Source organism: Egretta garzetta, unplaced genomic scaffold (genome assembly GCF_000687185.1).
Source record: "Egretta garzetta isolate BGI_Z169 unplaced genomic scaffold, ASM68718v1 scaffold340, whole genome shotgun sequence".
Lineage (NCBI taxonomy): Eukaryota > Metazoa > Chordata > Aves > Pelecaniformes > Ardeidae > Egretta > Egretta garzetta.
In genome coordinates, this window is record NW_009258377.1 from 356,615 (window position 1) to 378,959 (window position 22,345).

Consider the following 22,345-nt stretch of genomic DNA (forward strand, 5'->3'; position numbering starts at 1 on the left):
CATTAGGAAAAACTTCTTCACTGAAAGGGTTGTCAGGCTCTGGAATGGGCTGCCCAGGGAGGTGGTCGAGTCCTTCTCCCTGGAGGTATTTAAAAGAAGGATAGATGAGGTGCTTAGGGACGTGGTTTAGTGGTGGGATGTTAGGGTTAGTTTAAAGGTTGGACTCGATGATCTCAAAGGTCTTTTCCAACCAAAGTGATTCTATGATTCTATATGGCTGGCTTTCTGGGCTGCAAGCACACATTGCCGACTCATGTCCAATTTGTCATCCACAGCAGGGCTGCTCTCAATCCCTTCATCCCTCAGCCTGTGTTGATATTGGGGATTGCCCTGACCCAGGTGTGGAACCTTGCACTTGGCCTTGTTGAACTTCATGACATTCTTATGAAGTACTTAGAACTTAGATTTGAGGAATGGAGTATGTTAATTTCCCATATTACTACTCAAAAAGATTAAGTTGTAAATTTTTGTTTGTTCTGCTGGTGTCAGGGAATTTTAAATGAGTACTGGTCAAATGTAATTTGAAAATTTGCTCTAAGAAGTTGAAAATATCATTAAGCGAGATTTTTCAAACATGACGTTAATTCAGTCAGCTAGAGCAAAGTAATATAAAGCAGTTTAGTCTGAGCACAGTGTGTATGATTAGATGATATATTTATTTAGGTTTTCCACTTGAAAAATGTGTTCTAATATAGTTAAATGGGGAAACAAACACTATTGTTTCACACGAATGACATTTGTAATCAGAATGACTTTGGCGGGGATGTGCCAGGAATGAAAGTCAATAACAAAGAGGAGCTAAACTTTTAGACATGACATGCATTCAGTACCTTTTTTCTACTGTTAAGTTAACCTAGTTGGTTGTTCTGCAGTTTAAGTCTTCCTTTTTGGTTGATAGTAATTTCATTGGGTGGCTGGTGGTGAATAAAAAGAAAATTGTGAACATATTGTGTAACTTTCAACGTTTATTTCTTTATAACAGTAGAAAATAAGCATACAGAAAATGTTAGACATGACATGCATTCAGTACCTTTTTTCTACTGTTAAGTTAACCTAGTTGGTTGTTCTGCAGTTTAAGTCTTCCTTTTTGGTTGATAGTAATTTCATTGGGTGGCTGGTGGTGAATAAAAAGAAAATTGTGAACATATTGTGTAACTTTCAACGTTTATTTCTTTATAACAGTAGAAAATAAGCATACAGAAAATGTGGAGAATGATAAATACCATAGAATAGAATTCTGTGCTGCAATAAAAATACATTTGTAACTTTTTCTGCAGTTTTTTTTCTTTTCAGGACAAACATAACTGTGTTGTTGGAATCTAAGATCTTGGGGGTTTTAATGACAATATTTTAATGGCTTACAGAGCACTCTTCAGTTTAGAAGCTGAGAGTGCTCCCAGTTCAGAAAAACTTACAGCGATAAAAATGGCCACACTAGGCAATGTGAAGCTCAAGATTTCTTTGCAGTGCTCTGTTTCCAGCCAGTAGTGCATAATCAGGAAAGAATATATGTAAGAAATAAAATAAAGTGGAATGTCTGCCCAGCTTTGAGCACCTTACTTATGGGCTTCCCGAGCCAGAGAATGTATTTCTCTCTCTTCGATTCTTCTTACTGTCTACAGCCAGCATCCTGGCTATTATGAATATTTTTTGGTGAGCCTGACTCCCTCCGTGCATGAATAGGGAGCTATGTGCATCCTTCAGTCTATTAGCAGTAGTAGCACTTGGCGTGTAATTTAAACATACATACGGAATTAAAAGAACTAAGTTCTGAAGTTAAATATTTCACAGTTACAGCTGGGAACATGTTAAGTATATGAATATTTTGTAAGCCCATACTGTAGTAGCATGTGAAACTGTGGGAGATTTGTGCTTCAGATAGTATACTTTCAGAATTTTGAATTATCATTTTTGAAACTAATTTACTCATTGGTCTACTTAAATATTAATCTTTCCCCTGGAAAAATTCAGCTGAGGAAAATTTGCGTCCAACTTCTGCAAAAGTAGTATTACAGAGAAGTCTTGATAGGTCGCTGTTTTGAGCATAAGGCAAAAAATGCAGCGTTTTATAAATATTTAGAGAACTGTCCTGTTTGAATTGTTTGTACACTTTTGACTTACAGAAATGCCCGTTCAAGCTGAGGATTATTCAAATGATGATCTAGTGGGTAAGTTAAGATTAAGTCCTTGGTTTCTTCCCCAGAAAATGAAGCTATAGCTACATGGAAAATTTGTAAAATACTTTGTGGAGAGGAGTGAAGGGATATCATTGTTGTCATTTAAAGTTTCTTCCTGTTTTTTAAGCAATAATTTTTATCTTGCACTGGATAAATGCTAGTAATAGTTACTGGGTTATATGGAAGCATTCCAAATAAAACTGTGGGCAGTTTTAATTTACAACTTAATTTTTAACAACTTCAGACAGAGCTGCATACTTTTGTTGTAAAGGGAAATACAAAAATTTCAGGTTTCAAAATATGTGCATACTTCCTTACTAGAGTAACTGATCAGGGGTGGTGATACTGTTACTTCTCTGTGTATCAGCCAGGTCTGTTGGAGTCCAACTGTAGCACATTCTTTGGCCACTGATTTGGAAACAGGACTGTTTCATCATGCCATCCCATTTTTCTTGACATAACTCATTTTAAGAACAACGGCAGTTCCAGCTCTTCCGTCTGTGGTGTGACAGTAGTAAACATAGAGTTTATCCAAACCATTTTGAGAGTAGCTAAATGGCTTCTGAGTTTTTGAAGACTCTGTATTGTGACATTTTGTCTGCTTTTTTGGAGTTAATTATTACAAGTTGCTAGTTTGTTCTTTGTAATGAAGTAGTTGTGTTGAGTGAAACACTGAGCTGTATCTCTGGACAGTAAATCACAGAAGCTGCAATCCAGGAGCCCCAAGAATTACGTTTATGTTTTGTTCTGCACCTTTCTGGGTTAGTTAATCTTTGCAATATGCAGAAGGTCTTAAGTGGTGTGGTGCCCCGGTAGTTCTGTCAGGTTTTGTTTTTCCTTGCGGGAAAGGGAACTTTTATTTGGTTCTTGGACATGCCAAAAGTAGCCAGAGAGGTGAAAAAGCATAGGAGGCCTTTGTGGTTGCCTAGTACAGATTGGAGGCTTGGTTTAGTTCATGTTTTAATTTACATGCTGAACCTTAACTGAGGTGATCTGAAATGTTCGTATCAATACGTAACTGTGTTGTCTGTGAGATCTTTCTAACCTGTTTAACATAAAAGCCACATGGTGTGTTGAAATATTTGAAACCGTAGGTGTTCATTAATAAATGCCCTCTATAAAAATGTTTTGTTTCATAATGAATAAGAAATATTTTTTAAACACTGCTTATAATCAGTGTAGGAGGAAGCAGGAGTTAACTTTGACAGCATAGGCAAGAAGTCCAGCAAAGGTAGTGTTCAGCTAGTTTGTTGTGCTTTAAGTTGGAACTATAGAACAAGAAAAGGTGTTTTCTCTCAGAAAACGATGCTCCTTAAAATAACAAAAAGGCCCTTACAGGACTATTGCAAAATTTCAACAGTAGATAATTCCACTGCACAGTGTCAGTTCTACTGATGCGAAGATGTTGAACTAATTTCTTGACTTAAATACACTATTTTAAAACTAAATTCAGAGTCCAAGTATCAACTTGCAATTTTTTTATTTTTTTTTATGGACCATTTTTCTGTCACTTTTTGTGCTGTAATTTATGGCTCAGTCTTGCAGCAGTAAGAGAATTTCCTACTTTCACCAAAAAAACCCCACCCAAACAAACCCTTATGTGTATTGTAGTGGATGGTTTCCAAATATACCATTTGGAATCATAGAATCATTTATATTGGAAAAGACCCTTGGGTTCATCGAGTCTAACCGTAAACCTAACATTGCCAAGTCCACCACTAAACAATGTCTCTTAAATGTCTTTTAAATCCCTCCAGGTATTTATATCCCACCACTTCCCTGGGCAGCCTCTTCCAATGCTTGACAGACCTTTCGGTGAAGTCCTAATATCCAATCTAATCCTCCCCTGGCACAGCTTGAGGCCATTTCCTCTCGTCCTATCGCTTGTTACTTGGAAGAAGAGATGGATGCCCACCTCACTGCAGCCTCCTTTCAGGCAGTTGTAGGGGGCAATAAGGTCTCCCCTCAGCCTCCTTTTTTCTAGGTTAAACAACCCCAGTTCCCTCAGATGCTCCTCATAACACTTGTGCTCCAGACCCTTCACCAGCTTTGTTGCTTTCCTCTGGACATGTTCCAGCAATGCAAGGTCTTTCTTGTAGTGAGGGGCCCAACACTGAACACAGTATTCGAGGTGTGGCCTCACCAGTGCTGAGTACAGGGGCACGATCACTTGAATTTAGTGGAATTGAACCGAACTGTCCACTCTCCTTTTACTGTATTGTGATACGAAGAGAGTCCTTGCTGTTTTCAAATACTGTTAGAATGAAAAATAACTTGTTTTACTCTGAAATTGTATGTATTTCAGATCCTTTCAAAAAGGTTTTTTAGGTTTATTTTTTTACCTTCAGTTGTTTTCAAAACTAGTGCAACACACTTTTTAAACCATGAGATTAGCCTTTAAGGGTATGTTAGCTCTACTCTGGTATATTTTGTGGAAGTAGATAATAATAGCAGCACTGTAAAGAGTGACTTTTTTCTTTTTCCCCTTGGAGGAAGAAAGTGAGAGAATCAATCAAAACCTAATTGTTCAGTTATTAAACACACGAGTAACTATTAGATGTAGTACCATGTATGTGATTCTTCCTTTAGGAAGTAGAAAATGAAAATAATTTGATCAGCACAAAATCTGCAACAGTGTAGCAACATACTCAAGAATCTTTAGTAATTTGTGTATTTATGTGGGAACCACTTTCAAGGCAGAAGAATTACTGTTTATTGGTTTTCATAAAAAAACTTTATTGTGTCAGCACATAAAGTAGAATTCAAACAGCATCTCTGAAAATTGAGAAAAGACAGGGAACATAAGTAAACTACTGACCAGAAATAAAAATTTTATTGCTATCAAATTACTGTTTTTTCCTACTATTAATTATGTTTATCTGTCTTTTTTGGATGTGAAAATTCCAATTTGAAGGCAACATTATTCTCACATTTTCCTCTTAGAGTATGAAATTTATATTTACCAAGGATTTTTTTTTTTTATTTGTGATGCAGGATTCAGTATGGGGGTTTTTTTTGTTGTCAGAAGTCTTTTCTTCTTTGTTCATGTGATTTCATTTCATTAGGTATTCAAAGCTGGTGTTTCCAGTTATTTCAGCAATAATAATATTAAAGTTCATTGTACTAGAGACAGTCAAGGACTCTATTCTGAATGAAGAACACCTATATACACATATGCACCGTTTTCATATATGAAAGGTGTATCTATATAATCAACATAACTTCAGGTAGTGTAAAAGATACTCAGAAATGTCACTATAGTCCTTATTCTTAGGTACTACAAATTCAGGCAACTTCATTTGAGGCATGGTAGCACCAGTCTGTATCAGGTTAGGAGCAGTTGTTTGATTTTTGTCTGACATAGGAACTTACTTGTTTTGGAAAGAAAACAGGAGATAGTTCAGAGGATGGATTTAGCTGTGAGGAACAGTCTCATATCACCAGTGAAGAGACTCCCAGCATGTGGGATTTGAATATACTGGAGTGCAAGTCAAAAGTTTTTTGCTGACTTCAGGGCATATCACAAAAAAGAAAAGTAACAGGCAACTGCATCTTAAGGTGTCTGTATGTACTGTTTTCCACTTCTCTTAAGTTTAATTCTAAAATTATTACCAATATTACTTTCCAGCAGAAGACTATATTAACTGCAGTTATAGTCTGTATTTTTGTAAATTAATGCACTTGATTGGTATGATAGGCCAGCTTGAAATATTACTGATTTAGGATTTTGGGGGTAATCCTGGTTTACACTGGCACATAAACTGCAGTGGTTGTGATAGTGGTACTTGTTGGAGAGTGATACTTGTTGGACACACATTTTAAGGGAGACATTACACTTTTTTGGGATACCTTTACTCCCTGTGTTTGGATTTTGATCCCTCTTGTATATGTTCAGTTTTAAAATGTCTGAGGGTTACTTCACACACCCCCGCTTTCACCTTGTATCCTTGACATTTTTATAACCCTGCATTTAGTTTACCAACTGCTGAAATCCCTTATGTGTAGAGAAATTTCCACTTTGCAACTTTGACCCTTCCTCATTCCTTGGCTTCTCTTTTCCAATTGTAAGTGTCCTTGACTTTAAAAAAAAAAAAAGTATTGTTTTAATGTATTTCTGACATGGCCTATATTTCCTTTACAAGGTAACTGAAGTGCCATATGCTGAGAAAAAAATTACTGCTTAGATAAATATTTAAAAGATTACATTTCCCACATTATACAGCAACTTTGTGTATATCCATTATAATAGCTCCTAGAAGTGATAGTTTTCTCAAAATAACTAATCCGATACAAAGTTGCATTTTTTAACATTTAAGATTTTTTTTTTTTTGCTTGTTTTAGAGTAAGTTGTGTTTTGGTTGGTCCTTTAATATAGATTTCCCCTTATTTTTTCAGATACTTAAAGCTTCAAAAGAAAAGTCCCTACATCAGGAGGACCAGCCCCAACCATACGCTACAAAAGGGGAGCAGATGGTTGTAATAGATCTTATGATGTAATTACCAAGCAGTTCAGGGTTTGGGGAACGAACACTAAGATATTGTAAATGGGTTGTAGCCAACTGTCATTTTAGTAAGCTTTTTTAACACTCAAATGTTTCATTTACATTCCTGTCTGATTTTTGGTTTGTTTTTTTTTTTTTTCCCTTGGACAAGTTTAGTGAATTCATTATTTTTCTTCTGTGTTTGTGACAGAGTCGCAACTTTGAGCTGCATTTTATATGTGCTGTTCAAGCAATTGTTAATATTCTATTTATAATGTAGCAGCAAGTACATTTTTTCAGATTTTAATATATATCTTTTGTTGTGGAATTATACAGTATGTACAGAGCAGTTTGGTCAAATGAAACATACAATATTATGAATTTTTAAACGTTTTATAACTGCTGATATAGCATACAGCCTAACTGCATTTTACTGAAAACACTAATCAGGCGCACACTATGCTGTGAAGTTTGACATATATCTCTTTGCACTGATGTTATGTCAACAGTTACGCTACATGAATTCCAGGTGATTTTTAAAATAGTCTAACAAGATACAAAATGTGTATGTTTAATTCATACTGGTAAAAGGGCAGATTACTAAATTAAGTTTTTCAGAAACCTTTTATGTGTGAATTAGAATGTTTTATTTATGCACATTTGATTTTTTTAAAGCAAAAAAGTCTAGAAAATTTATAATAGCCTGGCAGGGAGTCAGTGTAGATTGCAACAAAACTCAGGTTGAGTTCAATAAAATTCTAGTTTGGCTACCAATATAATGATCTCAAAGCTGGATTTAGTAAGCTTTATATTAGTGAATTATTAAAAAAAGTTAAATTTGTGCAAGTACTTGACTTGTAAATTTTATTTTAAAAAAAAGCTTTGAATTAACACATACAATCATAAATGCTTTTGTAAATGGTACGTCTGAAATTTAGACTTCGAGTGATTTAGAATTTTAATATAACAGGTTTACTTTTTACCTGTTCTGTGATGCTGTTCCACAATTACGAAGACATATTTTATTCTTCAGCATTTTGCATGTGTTCCTTTTTGGCTCAGGAATAATTGCTGTGATTTTAGGAAATTGCCAAGCCTGATACAGGAGCTTACAAGAAGTAAGATAAATTTTTGAGAAGAAAAATCAATTTGGTAGCCCTAACAGTGGTTGCCTTTTGGTTGACAGGGAGCTTTTAAATTTCTGTAACACTGTTTTGAAGTCAGGCTTTTAGTTGCTTACATTTATAGTGAAAGGGGCATCATATATGCTTGCATTTTTTGTTTGGGATTTCAGTAAGACTTCACATAAGTGAGTGTTACATCTGATCAACAAACACAGATGTCCCAAAGTGATTTCTTTAGACTTTTAAGGAAAGCAATAATACTCTTAGACTGTGATATGGTTTGGGATGGGATATTCTAGTAAAATTACCTGTGATTGTGAATTGCAGAGCAATAATTTTTAAAAAGCCATATTTTGTGAGGAAGCTTGGGAATAATTTTAGAATGGTGAATGGAGGACTTTTTACATAACAGTGGCAGCCTATTTGTAGAATTATGGGACTGTGAGAGTTTATTATGCTGTGATCAAATTTTTAAGTATTTTGTAACTGGGTATGTGATTTTACGTGCTTCGTGTTTACAAAAATATGCCAAGTTGAGCAAGGTCAAGAGGACTATTAAAAAATGTGTATTTAATCTGTTTTAATGTTGGGCTGCAATAAAACACAGAAGAATATCCTTGTCTTTCTAGTGTCATTATTTTTTTCCAAAATGTGGTAGATATTAACTATGGGGATACAAATTTGCTTCAGCCACTAATTAATATTATGATTTTTCAAAGTAATAATTTTGAATGTTTAAAAACATATTTGAAAGTATTATTTACAAGGAGGAAGAAATATAGCAAGTAGAAGTAGTTTTAATTTCTGGGTGGTATTATGTGAAGGAAACAGGCATTACTCTAAGGTCTCTGTCTTCTATAATTGTGTTTCTTTTTTTGGAGTATTGGCGATTGTGAAACCAACTTGGCCTGAATTTTGTCCATGATACATAATTTCTATTTGTAACTTAAGATGGATGAGATACCACTCTAACAAAGGCGAATGTGGGGGGGAAGTATGGTATCTACCTTTCATGGAGAAATAGTCTAGGTTATGGTCCATACTTTAAATCAGCAGACTAGCAAGGGTGTTGTGTCTATGCAGTTCTCTATTTGAAAACAAAAATCTTCCTTGATCTTTTCAGTTTTCAAACACTTCAATATTTTTATGATGAAATATTGCTGAATAAATACCTGTAGTTTAAGGTCAAAATATTACATCTTTCTTTATGTTTTCACATTGCTACATTGCTTCTTGCTATATCTCAGAATCTATGAAATCTTGGATTCAGTTGCTTTTTTGGAAATTGCAGGACGAAATACCAATAAGGATAGCAAAATTTAAATAAGAGTAGGATACTTAAAGTTTTATTTTAATACTGAAAATTTACTACAATTTTAAGTGACTTTTTCACATTCTCAGTAATTGAAAAAGTATCATATCGTGACCCTATTCTTTCTAAGAAGTAAAGAAAATGGATAAGATTGAATATTGGAAAGATACTGAACAATGTCATGGTATTACTGAGTATCATTGTGCTATTCTACATGTTTCAAAAATTACATATATGTAAACAACAATTTATATGTTTATATTGTTGATTGGGATTCATGTAAAAGCTACAAGGTATGAAATGCATTTTAATTGTGACTCAGGTCATTGTCACATGTGCTTGCAAATATTCAGATGTATTGTAGTATGAAAAATATATACTCTTTTTGGTAGAAACCTTCTTGGGAATACCTGGTGCACACATTACCCAGTTATAGCAGTCCTAGCCTATAGAGATTGGTTAAAACTGTTTTGTCTAGGATTTTGATCTAAATTTGTTTTGTTGGAAACAGAAATTGAGTAAAGGATGAGAGTGGTTTTAAGAGCTAAGACAAATTTTTTGTTTGAGCTATAATTGGTTTAAGTTGATGATAAAATAGTTTCAAGGTTTACTTTCAAGGTTTACTATCATATCCCTGTCTTTGAGACAGCACATTTTTAAACATTTGTCAGAAATAGCAGCATTAAAACTGTTTGAACCATCAAAGCAAGCAAGGGATCAGTGTGGGGGGAACAAAGCAATAGGTGCTGAATGTGATGCTGAAGTGAATTCTTAGTTAAGTATGGTGAGAGCTGTGAGAAATAAGATCTTCAGAGCTAACAAGGTCAAGTTGTGTTGAATTTCAAAAGCAGCAACCTAGAAGGAGAAGCTGGAGTATCTGAAGATCATTGGAGAGGCTTTGGTGAAATCAATGACAGCTAATTTAGCAGAGTACAGGTTGAAAAAAGTCTGAGAGAGAATTTGGAGAATTGATCATAGTACATAAATGGGTATAGAGAACTGTAGGTTATGTGTTGCATGAGCCTCAGTGATAAAGAAATGTGAAGCCGGACAAGAGATGGGAGATAGGAGCAGGCTTTAGAGTGGTGAGCTCATACCTTGTTCTTCCTGTGATGGAAAAGAAGTTGCAGAAATAACATGGATGTCCAGGCTGGGTGGAAGAGGGTCACTGAGTGACCTAGAGAGAGCTGGAGAGAAGAGGTCAGGTGAGAATATCAGTGTTGCTGATAATGGAAAAGATACAGGGAAAATGGGTGGTTAAGTAGTATGCTGTACCATGGTTTACTATCCTGTAATGAATTGTTCGTGTGCTTCGAGTCAGTAAAAATAACAGAAATATGAGTATATAAACTATTTTGTGTCTCATCTGGAGCTGCATTATTGGTCTTTTTAAAATAAAGTATGTTTGATGACATATGGATGGACATAAGTTTTATTTATTGTGTGGTATATGCAAAAAAATAAAACCAAGCCAGTATTTTAGAAATTACTGGACAATGCTCTCGTTAATATACTGTTATAGTAATAAAAATCCTTCTCCAAGTTATCCCCTAGTATGTAACTGACTTTGTAGATCTTTTTGTCCTTTCTTTCAATTTAATTGACAAACTGGATTTTATGATGTAATTGAAGACACGAATGACTTTTGATGTGACCATATTTATTTAATTTACCATTTCCCAATGAAGTTAGTACTCGTTCTGCCTTGTGCTGAATATAAAAAATGAGTCACAGTGGCTGCATGTTCAGTAATAACTATTGTCAGCTTGTAGTAAAGGGTGAAATTAGAATGCGAAATGGTTTGATTTCATATGTGTGCATAACCCAATTTCTCCATGAAAAAAGAAATCTTCAGCATTTTTACATCGTGTATTTTATTCAGAATATAACGCTTCTGAGCAGTCAGTTTAAAAAAACTGTATTGAGTATTCTGTCAGGATGTCTCTAATTGACTTAGAAATTAAAGAAAATGTTTTTTCTATATATAAGAGTACATCAAAAAGAGTGTATCTTAGAGAGGAAAATAGCTAAGTAAAAAGCCAACCTTTTTGGTATTCTCTGTTAAGTTTATTGGGAGGAAATATTGGAAGCTTATTGAGATGAAACTGGAAAAAGAATGGTAATGTTAGAATTGTGAGGCGAGATGCTTGAAGTGTTACAGAGCAGGGCGGGATCAAAAAGTGTTTAGAGAGGAGAAAAAGAGGAGAGGACGAGCCTGTGTCTGTGTGTCCCACCCTCACGATACACACGTACATGATTTTGATACAGTGTGTACTCTGTCTTTCGCTACAGGCTGTCTTGTGCTTATTTAACATTTATCCATGCGTTCAGATGCTTACAAAAAACCTGGGTTAAATTATTTTAAAAGTTGAAGTAAGACAAAAGCTTCCAAATGCCCAAGACACTTCTGAAAATAAGACTTAGGTTCCGAATTGATTTTCATATTTTTTACATTTTAATCAACTATATATATTAAGCTAGTGTTCCCAAGAGTTTACTTGGTGAACAATTTTTTTTTCTTGCAAAATAGCTTGCATCATAAATGTGTGTCAGTAAAATCTACCAAATATCTAAAGGGGAAAGTTTATGAAATATTTTGTGACAGAAGCAATTATCTAATGTTTGAAGCATCAGCAGAGAAGGACCTTTTGTGTAACTATAGTTCAGGCAGCAATCTATGGTTACTTTAAAAAATAAAAATGCAACAAAAAAGTCCTGTTGGCCCAAGTATATTTTGAGTATAAGCTGTAACTTTATTGTATCTCTTTCTCATCATAAACTGTTAACATAAATTTATTTCATTGAAATTATGTTTTTAATATTCCAGGGAAAAGTGAAAAAGAAACGGAACAAGACAAACCAGAGAAAGGTAAGTCTGAAAGCAATGTTCTGTTCTGAAATTCAGCTGCGTGCTTTCTGGGAGGACTGATTTAAATCAGATTAAATAATATTGAAGCTTAGCTCCTGTGCATCTTGGGTAGATAAACGGGTGTTGAATAAACATCCAGAGTGCATCTGCTTTTGAAGGTAAACACACAGTGGTTTCCAAAGCTGACAGCACCGTGTTTCCCTCTCACATGGTCACAGGCTGCTGTTAAAAACTTCTGCTGTTTCAGGAGTGAAATGCTCAGTGTTGTACTCCTAGTTTAGGACTCCGGAGGTCGCAGCCTCACCGGGCTCCTTGGGTGTTTGTGGGTGAGAGGCAACCTGGGCTGCCCAGCTCGAAAAGCCGGGTTCAGTACTGCTCCAAAATCTGGGCTCAGCACTGCCTGCTGTGCTAAGCCTGGGGAGACAGGTGGCACTAAAATTAGTCCTCATCAACTCCATGTTTACCCAATAAAGGTTTCTGTCTGGCTCGGGCTCAGTAAGAACATACAGAGGCAGGTTTGGTGGAAAAGAAGTGAGTGGTGCCAAGAGCACTGTGTATCTGTTCTCCCTACGCTGCCGCGGGTGCTGGCCCTGTGTGTTCCCTATTGCTGCATGAAGCTTGCACGTCCTTCTTCGTTGGGATCGAGGTTTGTATCTGTCCCTAGCTACCTGACTACAGCTGGCAATACACAAAAGCCGCAGGACCCGTACCTGCATCTTTTTCACTTGGGTGCGCCCCATAGAGTAGTGCCTGCTCTGAGTAGCTCCATCACTGCTTCTGGAGGGAGGAAAAAGGATTCGGTGACTCTGCTGGGGTCTGCTGCTCCTTTTTCATTCTGTTCCCATTTTTCTATGTGGCTTTTATTTTCTATTTGAGTACTTAGCAATGCTACTTTTATCATCTTTTGGTAAGGTTTATTAGTTCTGGTTTTGTATATTCGTATTTAAAATACAAGTTTCTACAACTGGAAAACTTTCTAAACATTTTATTTAAGTATTAAATATGTCAAATGTAAGCATTACACTTAAAAAGTAAATATACCATTAGCCAGTTTACATGGAAAGCAAGGCAATTGTATCCACATTTCCATTTATAAAAGGATAGATTTGGCAGGAAATACCTCACTGCACTGGGAGTAGAAAAACCCCCACCATTATGTGCTAGTTTTATTGACCTGTTAGAATATTTTTCACTGCTGCTGTCTTCATAACACTTTGTTAGCAAAATGTCTTAAAAATTCTGTAAATTTCAGTTTTTAATAATACTAAGTTTATTAAAAGTCCCTCTGAAACTTCTTCTGTATTAATAGAAACTCCTCTAAAGAAACAAAAGCTAGTTTGGAGTGTACTGTGACTTCAAGTTTTCTCTGTCGCATTTAATTGAGAAGGATTTTTTTTGTCTTCTCCATAAGAATGTGATCAGACTTTATACTTAGGTAATTTAAATGCAGTGGAAGTTTCAGGTGAATCCAAGAAATAATTCTTTAAAATGTTTCACAGGTAGTACAATTCAAGGCATATATACCACATCCATAAGATGTCTGTCTTTATGAGGTGGTTTTAGTTGTTTTTGATCACATAAGCTAACAAAGTTTAAGTAAGGAGCTTCATTTTCCTGCTTTGGCTTATATTGGTATATATTGAATATTCATTTGTATTGGTGAAGAATGGATATAAAAACTGAAACAATCATTTACTGCAATGAACATGTTTCTTTCATACACTGAACCTCAGCATAGGTAATTACAATAATTTTCACTTTTCAAAACTGATAAAACATGGAAGTGAAAATGAATGCCATTTGGTTGGAGCACTCAGTTGTGTTACATCAGTGGCAGAGGTATACATAAGCCAGGCTTAGGACAAAGTCATTCCACAAGTGGCCATGCAAGTGTCATTCTGATACCAGGGTCAACATTCACCTCAGTTTACTCGAGTTATTTATCTTTGAACGGGATATGTAGAATTCCACTGTGGTACCAGTAAAGATCTTAACCTCTCTAATCTGTGGAGGCTAAAGTGCTGTTCTTCTGGCTAAATGTAGGTTTTTGCTGTAGGGCGAGATGACTTGTCCCCTGAACTCTGTTGAGAACCTTAACCAGAGCTCCACTGACTGTAGAAAGAGCTTACACACTTAGCTCACTTCCGGCATGTCACCTCAGGTGCTGGGTTCAACTCCTGCAAGCTCTACCCTTAAGGGCATACCTACTACCTATTTACTCATATATTTACTTGTAGCCTGCATCAAATACGAGCTGTGGGCAGAATGACCAATGTTGTACTTCATAGAAGCATAGTTCTCAAAGCCCAAAACTGCTGCATTTACACTGCTGAACTAAATGTGCAGGACATTAGAATATTAGTGTGTATTTTTGTACAGTAAGTCCATGAAGAAATTTATTTCTGGTTTTATCAAAGGGTTGCTTGATTCTAGCCTTTGAATGAAGTCAAAAGACTTCATGAGGAAAGGGAGAGGTGAATGATGGAAATGCATGCCAAAAATAAAATCATCATACTGCAATTGCTTCTTATGATCAACATCTAACCAACCAACAATAATTTCACAGAAAACCCTGTAGAATACTTTTTACTGCAAGGGAAATTGTTCTGGAATAACTGCAGCTAAAGATTTATTGTAGTCATTAGATTCCACAGCTTTATTAGTCTCTAAAATGCCTCAGTTTTTATTGTCTGATTGCTTCCCCAGATAAGTTGATTATAGAGGTTTTGCTTGTACTACCAGTACAGTTTAGAAAGATCTTTTAATTATTGTAGTGCTACTGGCTTTAAATTGTCTAGATGCAGTTACTTGCTTTTATACCTTCTAAGTTATCATTTATAGAAGCCCATAAAACAAGTGTATCACTTATGCTATCTGTATCTCACCTAATGAGCTTCCCAAACAACAGGACAATGACAGGAGTTTTTCATCATCATCAAATTCTCATTCAAGCGCCCACTGAGAGGCAGCGCAATTTCAAAAACTAATTTGGGTAATGATATGGACCTAGTATTGAGGAGGGAGGACAATTACTTGAGCAAATTTTGAATTCCAGGTAAAAGTAGTTGGTCTACCAATATATATGTATGCTTTTCAGCCCATAACTGAAACTTTGAAACTTGGACTGGGAAGGTCGGAGTATTTGAGGGAGGGAGTGGGAGGAATTAGTGAAACAGAAGGTCACAAAACTAATTGGAAAACTTCTACAGACCGTGATCATCGGTATCTACTTAACCATTGTCTTTTAAGGTGCCCATCCACAAGTTGCCAAGGACATTATTACTGAATTTGTATCACAGCAGGGGTAGGGAGGTGTTTAGAAAACAAAGCCTGTTGCTCTCCTGGAAATTGCTTCCTTAGATTTTGACGGGTTAAGATGGAGAACTGGCAGGAGGAGCCTTAGCTGCAAGTAACTCTGAGACTGCAGCACATCAGGAAGTTTTTATTTCAGAGTAGGTTTAGAGATGGCACCTCCCACTTGTCTATTTTTGTCAACGTGGGAGAGAAATAAGGAGACATCATTCTATAGTTATAACCTTTACAGTTACATAGTTATAGCTTTTATTTAAAACTTTATTTAAAACTTATCTGCTAGGGGTGAGCACAGCATACAGTCAGTACAGCAGGATTGTTCCTGTGTAGTTTTCAATTCAAAAACTGGGGACCGTGTGTCCTCAAGGTGGCTGTGAAGACCATGGTTTATCCTGACTCCTTATGCCTTATGAAGTAATCAACTAAAAGCCAGAGTCCTAGCTGCTTACTATTTTGGCATGCCAGTAGTAGCAGATGCAAGATAGAGGAAGTCATCAGGAATACTCCCTGGACATTATAATGACAATAGGAATAAATAAATAAAAAAACTAATGACAAGAACTAAATCCCACTTGTGAGGTGGTTTGTTAGATAGGAAGTAGTGTCTGTCTATCCTCATGTGCTCTCCCTATGCCCTCAGAGAGATTGTGACATTATCATCTCGCCATTTCTGAGGAACTAGGAAGTTTCATTAGAAGACACATTTAACAAGAAATACTCATGCAAGGTATTTAAAAGACATGTAGACATGTTGCTTAAGGACATGGTTTAGTGGTGGGATGACAGGGTTAGGTTGATGGTTGGACTTGATGATCTTAAATATCTTTTCCAACCTAAATTATTCTGATTCTAATAGTGTAATATGGACTCTTGTAATTGCAGAGGAGGCTACTGCCCGTTTCCATTGACTACAAATCCTACAGCATTAGTTTCCAAACATTAAAACAAGACTGTTTAGCCTATGTGCAAGGCACCCTTCCTTCCAGACATCCAAGTTAGACCAAGCAGGGTGTCAAGTCTTCACTATCAGTGCACAGGTTGGGTCCAAGGTGCCAGCTCCAGTGCAGCAGGTAAGCCCACCCTCCCACTCCATCACTTTTCCTAGGCTCTGAACGTAAGAAAGGGAGCACAGGACTTAGGAAAGGGAATAGTACTGAGAGCAAAAGAAGGAGAAAGAGGAGAAAAGGACAGCAAGAATGTGTGGAAAACTGCCTGAGCTAGTCCCAGTTGAGATTTCTTCCTGGCCACAGTTGCACATCAACTAACAAGCTCACTGTTTGCAGTGTCCTTCTTCCTGACATGTCTGTCATGTCAGAATAAACACACAGAATTGTAGAATACCTGCTCCCAACTTTTTACAAGGCACAGGAGTGAGAGATGATTTGTGTTAAGTGTATGAAAGTACATACTGGTTTTAGAGATAAACATTAATTGTTCTGGGATGTTTAATAGCAGCATGATATTATTTCCCACTTACTTTGCTCAGGAACAAAACTGTACATATATCCTTTGATCACAGGCTTGGAGTATGTCAGCAAGGACAGAAGAATTCATGCTATGTGTTATGCTAAATGTACCTTGTCCTTTAAATGATCTTTTCAGAAAACAACCAAAGTTGAAGTCTTTACAGTGTAGGTAGTATCAGAGACCCACTTAAAAGTAACTTGCTATCTGTTAAAATGCCAAGTGCGTGCTGTATCTTTAAGATGAAGTATATTAATCATGAAAGATAATTATGATAGCATTCAATATTCTTGTCCAATTCTGGCTAATAAAATATTAACTGTTAATAAAATAAAATAAAAGCTGTTAGTAAAATATTAACTGTTTTGAGACATCAGGCTGATGTCTGATCAGTAAGGTCACCCAGTGTTCACTTCTTTAGGAGGATGAGGTTTTCCTTAGCCTGGCTGATTGTTTTGTATTTCAGATGAAAATGTGAAATGGAGAGCTGACTTCTCCATCCCCCTCCCCTTTCGTGGAGACTAGAGAGGATTCATTTACTCCATTACAAAAGTATTATTTCTAGTTATTTCTGATATAATATTTTTACCAGTTTCTTCTGTATTGCTTTGGGCTTATGGTCAGACATAATCAATTGTTTGCCATGTACTAGCCCTCACTCTCATTTTTTCCATATGTTTTTTTTTTCCTTGTTACTTCATGTAGTTGGTTTGGATGCACTACCACACTCACATAATTGGCTTACTTGGCATTTTACATCAGTTTCAAACCTTGTGTTCTGCTCAGTTATACAAGACCATACAGACATTTGATCGCTTGAGGATGTTTGTCTAAAAAGTCTAGAAAGTTTTCATTCCTTGTTATTTCTTTAGGCAACTTTTTTGGATTAAAAGTTGTAAAGTATCAAGAAATTATATTTGCATTATAATTCTGTGAATGAAGTCAACACAGAAGTTGCAAAATTATTTGCCTCATGCTCTTTGTCTGGGCAGTTACTTAAGAGAAAAAGATCTGCTTCAGATGAAGATTTACAGAACTTGATTATGTTATTAGCTTTTTGGTTTTGCTTTTACAGAAAAGGCTAGTAATAGCATCTGTAATTGAGATTGCTTTCTATCACAAGGCACTGTTTCTAATTACTTACAGCTTTTCTGAAATTACACCACTGAGATGAAAATTTGCATTGGGAAAACTCATTTTGGAAATACCATTTTGGAAGGTTTCAGAGAAAAGATTCAGTAGCTTCACAAGACGTACTTTGCACTGATTTCTTTGATTTTTTTCCCCAGTGTTTAAGTGTAAAAACCAAAAAGCTTTTATTGCAAACTTAGTGTATGCTTTTTCCTTCATGGGAGTGTGTAGTATTAATGGCTAAAAAATATTTGTTCACACATGCACATACTGGCTAATAGTCATCAGTGAAGAAACGTTTGGGTTTGGCCACTAAACTTCATTATCCATCCCCTGCCCAGGCCCTGCTTGCTGCTCCACTTGTCTCAAAGTGGATGGCATATTCTGGTTTAGCTCTTTAAGGTTGAGTAGGATTTCCTCCATGCTATTCCTCCGCAGCTCTGAAACTTTCTGTGAGATCATGTCCTGAAAGAAAAGAATAAACCGTTTCCTGAGTCTTTCAGTGTTCGTCCTACTGGCTTCCAAACAGCCTGTGGGAGTAAGAGTTGTCATCTAACTGTAATGGCAATGAGTGAGGAGAACGGCCTCGATAGGACTTGGCTCCAGACAAGTGCATGTGGCTGCATGTGCCCATGTGGTGTCCAAACGGTGTTGTATACAGTGCTCTTCTATACAGTCAGTGGAGCCTTCAGCAAGTAGGTGTTTACATCATGCTGAACTCACTTGTTAGGCTCCATTGACTGCAATGACTAGATTTCTAAAGTTTATAGCAGGGTTTAGGTGTCTACATAGAGAAACCTAAATTTAGTTGCCTTAATTTTAAGCTGTCACTGCACTGGTGACATTCTCAAGTGATGACTAAGTGAATGAACTTCTAGCTAGAGAGCAAAGAGCTATGCCCATCAGGTACTGCTGTTGAGCCAAAGGGTTGTATCACTTTGTGCCCAAGCTGTGAGAATTTGCAGGTAGTCACACTGCTGCATCATGTGTAGAAGCAGGTGAAGTGTTTTCTTGCAAAGGGATGCCAACTGGTACGGGGCACACGTAATCATGTGATGGAAGAGAGGTTTGGCACTTGCATTCTTTCCTTGGGTGAGACTCATGGCTGCTTATAGCCCTAATCATTTTCTGACGTATGCAGCAGAGACAGAGAGTAGCAGTAGAAGTAGATGGTCGGTAACAGGGATTTGGGGCGATGGAGTTTAAGAGAAAAGGCCCCTGAAGAAGGGCATGAGCAACAAGTGTGTGGAAGAAGACGGGTGTCTAGGAACAATTTGTGGATAAATAGGAATAGCTGCACCAAGGAACAAATTGTGAACAACTGTAGAAATGAAAGGGAAGAAATGTGGTAGGGCATCACGGTTGAGAAGGGGGAAGGTTGGAGAGAAGGGTGACAGGAGAAGGAAAGAGAAAGGAGATGAACAGGAGCCTAATGGTTGAGTAGAAGCTGCAGAACACAAAAGAATGATTGTCAGACAAATCAGCCATTTATTTTTGAACTTCAATATTCTATTGCTGGCATAGGGCTAGAAGGAATCTGTCACAGTGATGACTGTCACAGTGAGCTTCTGGGAGAATTTCTTTAATTAACAAATGGGAGAATGGAAGTTCCCTGTGTAATTATGATCTTGGCACTAAAGTGCGTTGACATATAGCAGTATATTACAGAAACTGTAGAAAATAAGACTAAGTGGGACCCTGGAGCTTGCTTTGTCTATTCTGTTGAGTAAAGGCCTTATTTTTATAAATATGTTAACAGCAAAAAGAGAGCCAGGGAGAACCTCCATCCTCTAGTGGATGCAAGGGGGAACATTGCCACTAAAGACAAGGAAAAGGCTGAGATACTCAACGCCTTCTTTGCCTCGCTCTTTAATGGCCCGACGAGTTATCCCCAGGGTACCCAGCCTCCCGAGCTGGAAGATGGGGACAATGAGTGGAATAAACCCCCCATAATCCAGGAGGAAGCAGTTTTTGACCTGCTATGCCACCTGGACATCCACAAGTCTATGGGGCCGGATGGGATCCACCCAAGAGTGCTGAAGGAGCTGGCAGAGGAGCTTGCCAAGCCACTCTCTATCATTTATCAGCAGTCCTGGATAACAGGGGAGGTCCCAGATGACTGGAGGTTGGCAAATGTGACGCCTATCTTGAAGAAGGGCCGGAAGGAGGATCCGGGGAACTACAGACCAGTCAGCCTGATGTCAGTACTGGGGAAGATTATGGAGAGTTTCATCTTGAGTGTGCTCACCAGGCACATGGAGGACAATCAGGGGATCAGGCCCAGTCAGCATGGGTTCATGAAAGGCAGGTCTTGCCTAACCAACCTGATTTCCTTCTATGACCAGGTGACCCGCCTGGTAGATGAGGGAAAGGCTGTGGATGTTGTATACCTGGACTTCAGCAAAGCTTTCAACACAGTCTCCCATAGCATTCTCCTGGAGAAACTGGCGGTTTATAGCCTAGATGGATGTACTTTTCACTGGGTTAAAAACTGGCTGGATGGCTGAGCCCAGAGAGTCGTGGTGAATGGAGTTCTACATAGGGATCTGGACAGGCTGGATCAATGGGCCAAGACCAATTGTATGAGGTTCAAGAAGGCCAAGTGCCAGGTCCTGCACTGGGGTCACAACAACCCCATGCAATGCTACAGGCTTGGGGAAGAGAGGCTGGAAAGCTGCCTGGTGGAAAAGGACCTGGGGGTATTGGTTGGCAGCCAGCTGAATATGAGCCAGCAGTGTGCCCAGGTGGCCAAGAAGGCCAATGGCATCCTGGCCTGTATCAGGAATAGTGTGACCAGCAGGACAAGGGAAGTCATCGTGCCCCTGTACTCGGTGCTGGTGAGGCCGCACCTCGAATACTGTGTTCAGTTTTGGGCCCCTCACTACAAGAAAGATGTTGCATTGCTGGAACATGTCCAGAGGAGAGCAACCAAGCTGGTGAGGGGTCTGGAGCACAAGTCATATGAGGAGCGGCTGAGGGCACTGGGATTATTTAGTCTGGAGAAGAGGAGGCTGAGGGGAGACCTGATCGCCCTCTACAACTGCCTGACAGGAGGCTGTAGTGAGGTGGGGGTTGGCCTCTTCTCCCTGGTAACAGATGATAGGATGAGGGGGAATGGTTTGAAGCTGCGCCAGGGCAGGTTTAGGCTAGCCATTAGGAAAAACTTCTTCACCGAAAGGGTTGTCAGGCTCTGGAATGGGCTGCCCAGGGAGGGGGTCGAGTCCTCCTCCCTGGAGGTATTTAAAAGAAGGATAGATGAGGTGCTTAGGGACATGGTTTAGTGGTGGGATGTCAGGGTTAGTTTAAAGGTTGGACTCGATGATCTCAAAGGTCTTTTCCAACCAAAGTGATTCTATGATTCTATCAACTGTGTGCATCATTCCTGACAGATGCTTATACAAATTGTTCTTAGTAATTTCTAGTAATCAGAATACCACAAGTATCCTCAGCAACATGTTCTACTGTGCTTGCTCAGAGATACTAGTTCCAGATGTTCAAGCCAAATTTTCTGTTGTAGCAATTTTAAGCCTTTTATTCCTTGTCCTGACTATGGCGGTATAGAAAATAATTTATGCTTTTCATCTCTGTAGCTTTGCCTCTTTCAGGGGCAAACACTTTACTACTACCTTTTTCCCCTTTGTTCTTGCTTATTTGGGTGTAAATGCTACCCCCCCATCCCGACAATGGAAGACAAAATATTTTTAACCCGTTCTTCAAAAGTAAGTGATTTAATCACCTTTAATCATTTGGTTACTTTTCCATATCTTTCACGTGGTGCTCTTGTGGTCTGAAGAGTGTTTCACAGGGGCTTCAATATTTTTCAAAAGGTATTTGTCTGTCCTTTATAGAAAAAGGCTGTCACAGCTTTTCGTGATGACAAGGTGCCTTTCAACATAAAAACATAAAATATGCCTGGTATTTTAGTTTTCTTATGCCAAAATAGGTATATAAAATAGCTGTTTGTTCATCTTTTATTGGATGACATTGCAGGCTGTTGTTTAAATGTATACATTACCACTTCCAAAATATTTTCCTTCTTGATTTGGGGTTTTTTTACCTTCTCTTCTGTATCTTCGTACGGAAGGGAGATATGGGATTGCTTGTTATCACTGGCCATTTTTTATTCTCCAACAGAAAGAACTAGCATGGCGTTTCTTGTAAGACTTCTTCCTAGCTTGCTGCTTTGACAGTGGAAACTCTTTTCTCTGAGGGAGTCTTCAGCATTCCTAGACAGAAAGCCTCTCCTTACATCCAAGGCCGTTATTGAAAATCCTCAGTATTACTCTTCTAAGACCATAATATGATATATAAAAGAATTATTACCATTTTAATGCTCAACCAGATTTAGACTACAAATCACTCTAGCAGTTGTGTGATCGTGCATTACTTGAGCTACATGGTGAAATCTGTAAGTCAGTGAAGAAAAATTACATGGTTTTTCCCTCTGAAAACAGATAAGTTAACTTCTTTGTAAC

The 22,345-nt window shown here is 37.7% G+C and overlaps 1 protein-coding gene across 1 annotated transcript in view; it reads left to right on the plus strand.

Annotated features, from left to right (window-relative positions):
- ASPH (aspartate beta-hydroxylase) overlaps positions 1-22,345 on the plus strand; it is a 181,544-nt gene that overhangs the window by 119,418 nt on the left and 39,781 nt on the right. The window contains 3 exon segments of the mRNA XM_035895862.1: positions 986-1,005; positions 2,081-2,168; positions 11,922-11,963. Of these exon segments, the coding sequence (XP_035751755.1) occupies positions 986-1,005; positions 2,081-2,168; positions 11,922-11,963 (150 nt within the window).